The sequence below is a fragment of the Cavia porcellus genome, unplaced genomic scaffold, assembly GCF_034190915.1.
Source record: "Cavia porcellus strain 051 isolate PalLab524CR breed Dunkin Hartley unplaced genomic scaffold, mCavPor4.1 scaffold_24, whole genome shotgun sequence".
Lineage (NCBI taxonomy): Eukaryota > Metazoa > Chordata > Mammalia > Rodentia > Caviidae > Cavia > Cavia porcellus.
This window is the reverse complement of record NW_026947507.1, coordinates 5,366,737-5,378,784: the sequence shown is the minus strand read 5'-3', so window position 1 is coordinate 5,378,784 and position 12,048 is coordinate 5,366,737. Positions and strand designations below refer to the sequence as shown.

Sequence of the window (12,048 nt, the reverse complement as noted above, 5' to 3'; positions counted from 1 at the left end):
ATGATGTAAAACATTGTGAGTTTGTGCAGGAAAAAACTTCCAGTGAAACTGTGGACTGCAAAGACAGAGCTGAGAATTGACTTGCTGAGAAGGAACAGGAAAATAGAACAGATGGTATCACAAGCAGCAGGGAGAGGGCTGGGGATTTGGCTCAGTGGCTCAAACACTGGCCTGGTACGCATAAGTTTGTTCAATCCCTGGTATGAAGAAGAGGAAGAAGAAGACAAAAAAGAAGACGATGATGATGACGATGACAACAAAGAAGAAGATAAAGTAGAAGGAGCAGAAGACAACGATGATGACAAAGAAGATGAATACAAAGAAAAGAGATGGAGGAGAAGAACAAGGAGGAGGAGGAGGAAAAAGGAGAAAGAGAGGAAGAAGAAGAGAAGGAGGAGGAGAAAGAGGAAAGGGAGGAGAAAGAAGAGTAGGAGGAAGAGGAGAAGGAGAAGGAGAAGATGGAGAAGATGCAGCAGCAGCAAGTTTCTACCCTTTGCAGCCTCAAAACTGCAAAAGTGAAAGACTTTGCTTGGAGGAGAAAGCTGCAGAGCACCATGTTCCGGAATGGTGTGACATAGAGAATTTGTTCCTCAGAATCACATTCTCAGTGCCCAGCCATCCAGGAATTCAACCTGTATGGGCCAAGAGAGAAGAAAGCCTGGCTACTGCTCCAGCTGGCAGCAGATGGCATCATCTACTTGGCACTGGTTTTAGGTGCGTTCAGAATACAAGAGTTCTAACGTTTAAAAAGTTTCTATCTAGGGGCTGGGGGTTTAGCTCAGCGGCATAAGCGCCTGCCTTGCAAGCAGGCAGTCGTGAGTTCAATCCCCGGTACCGATAAAAAGGAAAAAGACAAAAAAAAAAAAAAAGTTTCTATCTAGATTTCAAAAGAAGGCCTAGGAACCCACACAGTGTGTCCCTGAAGGACAGTGTACCCAGATGTGAGGGTGAAGCCAAAGGTACAATGGAGATCCCAGAAGTTTGGAAAAACCAGGAATGCAGATCATCTAAAGAAAGCTACAAGAACTGAGCAGAGCAGTCCTAAGAGAGAAACCTTGGGAGCTACATCCACTGGAAGTGCATAGCGGCAGAGTTATGCAGCCTTTTGGAGCTTACAACTTGCCACAGATTTTTTCTGATGTTCCACATGGAATTATAGAACTTAATGAGGTGAGTGCTTTAAAAGAAAATAAAGTATCAGAGAAGCTGTCCTCCTAGCCTAAAAAAAAAACAAATACCCATATTGTGACCTGTATATAGAGACTTGAATCTGAGGCTGACTACAAACAACCAAGGGCAACATAACCAATAAAAAACAAAGAACTCAATCCTACAACTACAGTAAGTTCCAATTAGGAGTGAGTTCCATTCAAGGAGTGTCTTAGTTACTTTTTATTTGTCACTGAGACAAACACCTGAGGCCTAAAGTTGGGAAAGGAAAGGTTTATTTCTTACAGTTTTTGAAGGTTTCAGTCTATACTCAGTTGGCTCCAAGGCAGGGCGGCATGGTGGGGCCTCAGTTGATAGCGGCTGCAAACAGCAAGGCAGAAACCCGCAAGAGAGAGACACACACCTTCTTCCTGCCTTTACATTGTATGCTGGCTCCACCCGTACATGGGTGTAGCACTGACACATCAATCCAAGCTAGACAATGAACTAATCACAAATGCAGAATGCAAATGTACGAGGCCGGCGGGCCACCAACATAAAACATGACAAGGAGAATATTCATAAATCAGATTCATTCTTAATTTGGCAAAGTGAGTCTTATACAGTATACCTGTGGAAGCTCACAACTGGAATGTTCATAAACTGGGGACTCAATACATAGGGAACTGAATTCTGCCAGCAACCTGAATGAGCTAGGAAGAAGACCCAGTGTTGCAGAGTACAAAATGGCCTAACTACATTTTACCTGCAGCATTCTAGGACCTAGAACAGAGAATATAGCTATACTTCTGACATAAAGAAAATATGACATAAGAAACTGGTGTAATCTTAAGCCACTAAATTTGAGGCAACTTTATAAATATCAATTTTATCATCCATGTATTTATATTGTTTCTTAATGCTGAGTAGATTATTCATCTTAAGAGATGAGTCATAGAAAGATAAATTGTAGTTTTATTAGCTATACAGTATTTTCCAAGAAATAAGATTATTTTGACACAGTATCTTATACATAGTCCACAGATAATCCTATCTCAAAGAAACGGAGACAACAGTAATCACTGTGGTACTTAACCTCGTGTAGTGTTTTGTCAATCATATCTTGTTACAGAAATTGTTGGGAAGAGTTTGTAATCTCAAGATCTCTGAAGCCAAGGATTCTGGGGAAGCTGGTGTTAATGCAAGTGTTTTTCCATTTCTATCTTGGGTATGAACTATACTTAAAAATGGATTCTTATCTCTACTTGTTAACGATTTTACTAATTTGTATCCAGAAAACATACACTACTGATTTGGTTTTTAAAGACAGGTATAAAGTCATTCATATTGGTTATATCTCATAAAATGGCCAATAACTGAAAGGTCCACAAGAAATTTAGCTACAGTTAATACTTCTAAACAAAAGATTGCTTAGAATAAACAATCAAGTGCTATCAAATTTCTTTAAGATCATATAAACAGAAGCAATATTCCCTAAGCCATGAAACATTCCAAACACCAAAAGGTTGATTTGATTCATAAAAATGTACTAACATCAAGAAATTGATATGAGACCTTGGAAGTAAGATATGAGAGAAATGAAGATTACTATTAACTGTCTAATAGTTTCTCATTTTAAAACTGCAATACTATTAACTAATCAAGGAAAAAAAATACTACATAAATTTTTCAAAATCACAACTAATTACTTAAACCTTCTTTATTAGAACTGTGTTTCCTAAACATCCTTAGGAAATTAAAGTAGTCCACCAGAGATTTAAACAATGCTTCACTGTTGTCTGAATCAATTAATAATGTGCTGGCAGCTCCAAGTTCCAGGGGAAGGGGAAGAGGAAAGGAAGGAAGGAAAAGTGAAGGGAAAGGGAGAAAGAAGAAAAAAGAAAAGACAGACTCTTATGGGTTGGCAGGGAAACCACAGATCCTAGTCCAGGGAACCAGGCTAACAGCCATCCAGGATCTTAAACACCCCCAGACACTGTGAGTAAAGAAAAGAATATGGCAAGGCAGTCAAAGAAACCTCATCAAAATGTCTGAGAGTAATTAAGTTTGTGCTTACTAGTCATTTGAGTTCCAGGCATTGCACTAGACAATTTGATGAGGGTTAAGTGATTTTTCTAGCGTCATATAAGAAAGAAAAGGCTGAGTTGTAACTGGATCAACTCAATAGCTCCATGGTGGCAACTATTAGTGCCATAATTATTACTTCTGTAAAAGTTCTTAGTTCCAGACTCTACAATATGGCTTCTCCAGGATAAAGCACAACTGCTCATGCCAATTTACCTATTCTGATACATATATGAGTAATGAAATTGCAATTACTATACTCACTGGTTCAATGATGTCAAATCAGGTCCTACAGCCAGAACAACCCTAGAAAATTACCATCTTGGTGACCAAGCATTTCTCATGTGCAATATATTTTTCTTCCAATACTGAAAGAGATCTGTTAGTGAACTGAGTACCAGATGTAAAAGTGGGCTGTATTTCAGGAACACAGACATTACTGAGTAAACTATCAAAACTTGAACTGTTTAAGTTGTTAATTTGCTCATCTTTTCTTTAAGTAAATATATGTATTCTGTAACATCACCATGTATCTGTATTATTTGGGTCTCTTGTTTAACAGACAAAGGTAATTTTGGAAGACGCCCCTGTTTAATATTTAACACTGTTCTACCTAATCCTTTATTCTCAAAATATCTTTTACTCTGGGCAGACAGTATACACCCCTCTTGCCAGCTGCTTGGGAGGCTGAGAGAAAATAATTGCAACTTTCAGGGATGCCACACAACTTTGTAGGACTGTGATTCAAAATTCTGAAAAAGGGCTGGTGCCGGTGTGGTGGTACACACCTGTAATCCCAGTAGCACTCAGGAGGCTGAGACAGGAAGATTACTGTGAGTTAGAGGACAGCCTGGGCTACAAAGTGAGTTCTACGCCAGCCTGAATTGCACAATGAAACCCTGTCTCAGCAGACCAAAAAAAAGGATTTTTTTAATTAAAAGGACTGGAAAATTAGTTCAACAGTAAAGCAAGTATTTAGTATCCACAAGGGCCCTAGCTTGAACCCCAGTACCACCAAAAAAAAAAAAAAAATTAGTGGAAATAGATATTTCCATTTCATTTAGATTTAATTATATCACGTTATGCTGTTATCAAATGTTTTCACATATTAATGTTGTCTTACAATCGGAGATGCTACCATGCTATGCACCTGTATACTTTTTTACATGCTTTTACTTCAACTGAAAGAACAGTTACAGTGATCTTCCCAGGACATAAAAAATAAAATTCAAATTTTCATGGAATTTCTGGTGATTTTTATCACTTCCTGCTTTAGTAACACACACACAAAAAAAATCTGTCTATTCCTTGATTTCCTTTCTCAAGAACTACAAAATCTAATTCCAGGTAAACAGTGTTTAGCGAAAATATCTTCAATTTATATAGTATTTGTAAACACAATATTAATACTAGTGCTTCTTATAAGTCCTTTATAAACTACAAGCTACAAGCATTTTTATGGCCTACTTAAAGGGAAAAACAAAAACTAAAAGAACACTGAATAGACAGTAAAGAGAAAAAAGAACCAGAATTACTTTGCATGTGCATCTACTTATCTGCCCAGCAACTAGGAAAATTTGGATAATGACCTGACCCTGACTCAAGACTATGAGCCACAGGTACTTGTGAAATTTCACCAGGAAAATCCATCTTAACTCATAAAACAGAGTCCACAGTTTGAAACCTGTCACATGCCTAAAAATAACTGTTTTCTGAAGCTATTGTATCAACTATCCAGGGGAATAATGCATGAATTAACAAGCAACTCTATCACTTCAGATATCACCATTTCTAATATTAATGGTGAACTAGGACTGAAATCAGGTGATCGAAACTTCACAGAAGAAACTGCCTAAGAATATGAGGCTATTCTCAGAATTACAAGTTCAGTGTAACCTAAAAATAAGCATATGGTCTTGAAAGATATAATCAGTAAACAAATCATTGGCAGTGGGCTCCGTAGCCTCCCGAAACGCGTAAGGAGGAGAGCAGAGTAAGCCAATAAAAGGCAAACAGCTCCCAAAGGTTTGCAGATGCTCTGAAGGCTATTTGCACACCCACCACACCCCTTTTCGTGACAGCCCAGCCCCAGGCTCCGCCCATAGCCAAGGCTCTAGGCGCGCAGGGGCAGACGCGCGCGGGGGCCCGGCTCGGAGCGAACCGGGTGCCCGGGTCTGTCAGGACCACGCCGACCCGCAAGGCTGGGAGACCCAAGCCCGCGCCGCCTCGCCCACGCCCAGCCGCTGCCTAGCAACGCGGCCTGGCTGCCTAGCAACGCGGCCCGCCCGGGCCTTCCAAAACCACTGTATTAAGCCAACCGCCGGCCGCCTTCATTCTACCTCTTTTTTCTTCTGTCCTCCCCCGAGCTGGATGCAGAGGAGCAGCAGCAGCAGGAGAAAGGGGAAGCTTCCGGCGGGCAGGTACCGCAGGCGCCGCCCCGCGGGTCTCCGGCGTGAAGGAGCGCCCCTGGTCCCCATCGCCGCGGGGCCGCGCCTCCTCCACGCGCGGTAGCCGTGCGAGCCCAGCTCCCACGCGTCCCACACCTGCACAGCCACCCGCGGGGAGCGTCCTGGCGGGGCCCTAGGGGCGGCAGCGGCGTCGCGAGGGAGGCGGCGGGCGCGGAGGCGGCAACTGACAGCGCATCCGGTTTACCAGGCGCGGACCTGGAGCGGCGGCGGGCGCGCAGGAAGTGGGCGTGGCCGGGCGCGCGGGCTCCCGCGGCGGCGTCGGAGCGCCGGCCGACCGAGGCAGGTCCGAGTGCTGCAAGCTGTCTCTGTTCAGGTGGTGTGTGGGCACTCTTCAGTGCAACACAATTAATTACCTGAGCCTTCGACCTGATTGTTTTAGATGATGAGGGGGGACAGAAGAGCGAGAACCTGGCCCCTCCAGCCACCTTCAGGCTCTACTGGCTGTGAGATTTGTTCGGGAGCACAGCCCTGGCTCCCTCAGCGTTCTGAAGCTCTGGGACCCATGCTGGAGCCCCAGGAGAGAGGAAGCTGCCCCACAACTGAGCTGCTGTCTCTTCACCAGCTAAAGTGACCTTTCACTCCCTTTCAAGGAACTCCAATATAAAGAGCACTATTCTAGCTGCTTTGAATGCAAGAATGAATAGATCCAATTCAACTCCTATTGTTCAAGTATTTTAAGAATAGTGGCAGATTGTTTATTGAACACTACATAGGCCAGGTGCTATATTATTATAGACATCTAAGTTAGAAATTAATATGCAATCCGAGAGGGATTGGGCCCATGAGGAAGTCAATACAAAAAAAAAAGAGAGACATCAAAATTACGGCTGGAGGCAAAAAAATCTAAAGAAAGCCAGGCCTGCATACCTCCCTAGAGATAAACAGCAGTTTAATATCATACCCCAGTCACTACCACCTGGTCAAGTGGGCCGAGTTAGGTGGGTGACCAGAAAACCTGGACCCATATACCTCTCCCTTTCCAATTGTTTCACTGATCTTTCCATATACCCATGATATGTGCTATGACTACACTGACAGTCCTAAAGGTTGATTGTATTTTCACCCATGTTTACCCACATTGTAATTTCACCATGTAAATTACCGTTGATAGAGGACTTCAGTGGCCACCCAATAGGGACCCCTCTTGGAAATCCAGGAGTTGTACTTCTGCTTATTCCCAATAAAGCTCATCTTTTTCCTTTGGTTCACAATTTTATTTCTTGATGTTGCAAGACCACAAACTCAGCACATTTGATATCTAACAGGTCAGGAGTTATATTTTTCTTGTATTATAAGGTCATGAGTGTTCATTGTATTTCTCTCCTAAATTTCTTCACTTGTACCATCAACATCTTTGATAATCTGATGAAAACTACAGACCTAGTCTTGAAGTAATATTTTGAATGTATGAAGCTATAGGCTTAAACAGATAGACAAAATAGGTCCAAAGTAGCATGCTTTGCCAGATATATTGTGATTAAATGGAGAAACAAAGACTTAAATGAACATTATCTTTATAAACATTTATTAGGTTTCAAACCTAAAACATAGGGCCTCTATTTCTAGAAAAAGTATATTCCTGGTTACCATGTCCTACATTGATATCAAAAATGAGACCGTTCCTTACACGCCTACACACTTTAGGCTAAGCCCTGATTTGAAACTTTCTTGAGTTGCTTTAGTGCCCCAGAGAGAACGCTGACCAAAAAGAATATTGGGAGACTGAGGCAGAGGATTGCTGTGAATTTAGTTAGTTAGTTACTATGTGGACCCTTTGATCATATTAGTATCACTCCTATTAAAAGAAAATCTTTAGATGAATTAAATTTAACAGATTTTGAGTAGAGAACTATTCATAATTCTGGCGTCACTCAGAACAGAAGAGTTTCAGAGAGCTCAGCTCCCCTAGTGTGAGCAGCCAGCTCCTATAAGCTTAACATAAACACACAGTAAGAAAATGACTTGAGGGGCTGAGGATTTAGTTCAGCGGCATAAGCGCCTGCCTTGCAAGCAGGCAGTCCTGAGTTCGATCCCTGGTACCGATAAAAAGGAAAAAGACAAAAAAAAAAAAAAAAAAAATGACTTGACTGCTAAGTAACTAACATTTGCCTTTCATGGTGTGATGAGTTTGGAATGTTTATGATGGGCTGAGGCCTGATTGTTGTTTAACCTCATTCCTTAACCACAAAAAATGTTTCAAAGTTAGGTTCTAGTGTGCATATGTTAGAATCAGTGATATGGAAACAGCTGTGGTCTAATGTTCTGCTTATTTTACTTTATTGCTCCCAAAGAAAAGCCTCTTGGTTTTTCCTTGACCTTTGTGAAAAGACTTTACTTTTGTCTGTTTGGAGACAATATCAACCTGACATTTATATTATTATATTCAGCATGATTTAAAATTCACTATCTTATTTCTCTCCCAAACTAATATAAATTTCCCTGTTGTAAATTATATTTGTGCTACCACTTGAAATGCCAGTATTCAGAGCCAAAGAGCTGGTGCCCACCTTCTTCATGCTCTCGAAGCATACTGCCTTCCCATGCTTATTTCCAACATACCCAACCTCAACAGTGTCCTAGGAAGTTGTTTTTCCTTTCACATCTTGTAACTCTAGCATTCATCAGAAAAACATTAGTGAAAGATTTCTGCCAGAAGGTAAATTACTAAACATTGTGATGGTGATCTAACATGGCCAAAACAAAGAATAACAGCTTCCTTTCTGATGAACATTTTCTTCTTCTTTTCCCCTTAGGCATGAATGTAGCTTCCTCTTTCTTTTTCCTTCATGCCTGAAGAAAACTCCAATCAGTCCCTACATGCCATCAACACCCACTCCCAAACCCTGCTTCTGGCCAGAGTTCTATTTAGGGGAAACCAGTGAGCTAAACATTCTCTGGAGCTGTACTTTCCTCTCTTGCTTCATTTATAACGTACTTTTTTCTTTTTTGGCCTCTTTACTGTGCAAAAAAAAAAAGCCCTTAACAATTACACATCACAATTAGTTGATCCTTCTTTTATAATCTGATCACCCTCTTCCAGCACATCCAAGATTCCTTAATCCTGTCTTCCTGCATTCTGTTCTACTGCAAGCAGCAGCAGTAATCCTTTAAATTATGCAAATCAGTTCAAAGTATTTCCTCAGTTCTCAGTAGAAAAAGCTAAATCTTCCATGCTCTTGGGACCATACAGTTCATGGCACGCGTAACTTTCCAACTTCATTTCCTATTTTTTCCTGATTTCTCACTGTGCTTCAGCCGGGCTGGCAAAATTGTTTTCCCTAACTATGTCATGCATATGCTGTCTGTAGTCTTTGTACCCTTTGTTGTAACTCTTGTTACCTAGGTAGATGTTCATATGGTATATACTTCGTTCCTTTATGTGAGTTTCCTAATCTGCCATGTCCTAATCTCTAACACAGCACAGTCTCAATTATCAACTCCTTACTTTTATAAACACTGTAACTTTTCATAGTATTGGTACTATCTCTGCTTGACATTGAGCTATTAGTTTTCATTTGTTCCGAGTATGCCATTAGTATGTAACTACATGGGACAGTGACTTGTAATCACACTGTCTAAAATAGTGCCTGCTTTATATATTTGCCAGTGTTAAATTCCCCCACCCTCAGTAGTCACTAGAACTCAAAATTGTTTCTGGTAAATTCCATCCATTGGAGTAAGTCCATTATATTCAGAAGACAGATGAAACAAGTGTTTGGCCTGAAAAAGTTGGAGTTTTAGATTGAGAAAACCCCATTGGAGTTCTTGCTATCTTTAAGGTCACTTAACATCAATCAAGAACCAGACAAAAAGCCAGGTGGTTTAGTTCAGCAGCACAAGCACTTCTCTGGCAAGCACGAGGTCATGAGTTCAATTCCCAGCACAGAAAAGAAGGAAAGAAAGAAGAAAGAAAGAAAGAAAGAAAGAAAGAAAGAAAGAAAGAAAGAAAGAGAAAAAGAAAAGAAAGAAAATGATAGAACTGTGAGGACTGGCAGTGGCTGAAAAGATAAGAAGTATGAAATATAAATGACCTTTATTTTGAGAATGTGGGGAGAGACCCCCTGACACCCTGGGGCGCGGCATCTCCCCCCAGGGTAGGCGATCTCTCCGTGGAACACGTGGAGGGGGGGGCATACATGTAGCTTAGGTTGGGGGTGGTGCCTGGGGGGCATTAGGGATGCACAGGTATCTCATTGACACTAGTTTGGCACCAGGGACAAATTTCTAGGGGTGGGGAAGATAGGGCCACGGGTAAATTCCTAGGGGTGTGTGAGATGGAGCCCCTTGGTTCCGCCTGAGGCTTTACTGGCTACAGTATCCTGTCTGGGCCAAAACTCATTCATATCCCGTCTTGTGATTATTATTATGAGAAGGGACAAAGATTTCTTTTTTTATTGTTTCCTGCTGGAAGGGAGCACTGTACTGGAGTCTAGGGGAGTCAACGGGATGATGGTTGATGCCCAGGTAGAAGCTGGTGCCAGGTGTTTTAGCCAGGACAACTTCACTGATGAATGCACTTATGTTAGACTGGAAAAACAAAGAGACAAGATGTTATGAGGAGGCATGGCACTGTCATATTTAAGGACCCAGGTGAGGTAGAAGGAAAGGTGCCTTTGATTTAGACATGTCATTATATCAGGACCACGTTCAGGTAGGATCATTGTCACAGTGAGGTAGAATTTTGAAACATAAGAGTGAGGTTAGGAGGAGTGAAGTTATGAGAGGTGATTACTCCCCCATCTGAAAGGTTAAAAGTTAAGAGAGTAGACAGGTAAGGCTTGTCTCTGGTATGCATGATGTTGGAGTCTGTAGGAAATAGTTAAGAGTTCTGCTGTAAAAAGAATAAGAAATTAGAAACCAAATTGTATAGCAAAACATGACAGCCTGAGAGTCGTGGCTGTGAGGCCTTGGTAAGGCAGAGATGAGTAGGCAAAAGGATGGTTAGATCTAGGGCTGGAAGGGCACCACTTAGCCTGAGTGATGTGAAACCAGGATGGCAGTCTAGCAACTTTGATCACTGTTGAGGTTGCCAAGAATATCAGGTATGGGTTGCTGTAACCTGGTTGTAGTCCTTGGAATGATTTGCTATAACAGGACTTTAGTAAGTATATCAGCAGTCTCCCTGGTTGTGTGAAAGGCTTTTATGTATCCTGAAAAAGTATAAACAAAGTGAGAAGACAAAATTTATCTGTCAGTCTTGACCAGGGTTGTCTGAGAAATTGGTGAATAAGAAAGGAAGGGGTGTTCTAGTGATAACAGGTGTAAGCTGCTGAGACCTCAGTGTCTGGATCAGCCTGTATAAACACAAGGGAATAAAAAGCATTTTTAAGATTTAGGACTGTAGAGTGAGTGGTGGAGGGAAGATTTGGCACCACTGGAACCTGCACAAAATAGGCCCTGTTTGTAAGTGACATACGTTGACCTCAATACCTCCTAGAGTTTGAGGATTTAATATAGCAGCCTGTCCACAAGTATAGAGAATGTCTTACCTGGGACTTGGACTCTGAGATGTTGTTGGCCCTGAGCCCCGTCAGTCTTCAACAGCACGTTTAAGCAGATCTGTCCGCTATGAATCTGGCAGTGTTGGCATTTCCTATGAGGGCTGGAAATTAGAATGGCTTACCCACTCTGGTGGATGGGACAGTCCAGTAGCCCTGGGGTAAGGTCCCAAAGGAATGCCAGGATGGGGCACTCTCTTGCCCAATGTCTTCTGCTGCACTTGAGGCATGGTCCATGGGGGGAGGGGGGGGATGACCCAGGCAGCTCCACCTTGTGTTGGTTTTCCTGTCTCAGAACTACAAGTGTCACAAGTGTTATTGTTATCTCGGTTGTTGAAAACATGAAAAGCCATATTAAGGTCTCTGTGGAGTTTGAAGGAAAAGTTTTGCCTTTTTGTTTGAGATTTGGTCTACAGTAGAAGATATCTGTAGAATTAAGCATGCAGGAGTCAAATATAATTAACAGGGTATTTATGTCATATATAAATATCTCTTTATGTTATTAAAATGTCTAATGCCATCTGATTTTTGGAGGATGGGCTGTTTAATTAATTTTTACCTTTTTATTTAGGAGAGAAATCAGCTACAGTGTTATTTAATATCAATTGAATATAGTTAATTATGGCTCAGTGGAGGGCTGAGCCAGGGCAGGCAGACAGGCTGGGAAAGGTTTAAGTTTGGCTTCTGCCGCAGTGTTGGTCTTGTTGTTTTGCATATATTATACAACCCTTGTCTTGGAAAAGAGCTAGTGGTTCCCAGCAAAAGGAATTTATAATTATTTTTTAATTTTTGTTGTTAAACTGGAGATCGGTGACAATACAGTATAATATAGGCAGTAAGCTTAACAC

At 41.5% G+C, this 12,048-nt stretch overlaps 1 protein-coding gene and 1 long non-coding RNA gene across 7 annotated transcripts in view; one reads left to right on the top strand and one right to left on the bottom strand.

Annotated features, from left to right (window-relative positions):
- Positions 1-5,883, bottom strand: part of Tusc3 (tumor suppressor candidate 3) — a 182,977-nt gene extending 177,094 nt beyond the window's left edge. For all 6 annotated transcript variants that reach the window (XM_063234592.1, XM_063234593.1, XM_063234594.1 and 3 more), the window contains exon 1: positions 5,574-5,883. In XM_063234592.1, the coding sequence (XP_063090662.1) occupies positions 5,574-5,711 (138 nt within the window). In that variant the 5' untranslated portion in view covers positions 5,712-5,883. The remainder of the gene's footprint in view (positions 1-5,573) is intronic.
- Positions 5,848-6,913, top strand: LOC134472651 (uncharacterized). The gene is made up of 2 exons (XR_010042549.1): positions 5,848-5,985; positions 6,082-6,913. It is a non-coding gene; the product is annotated as an uncharacterized LOC134472651 (long non-coding RNA).
- The last annotated feature ends 5,135 nt before the right edge of the window (positions 6,914-12,048 follow it).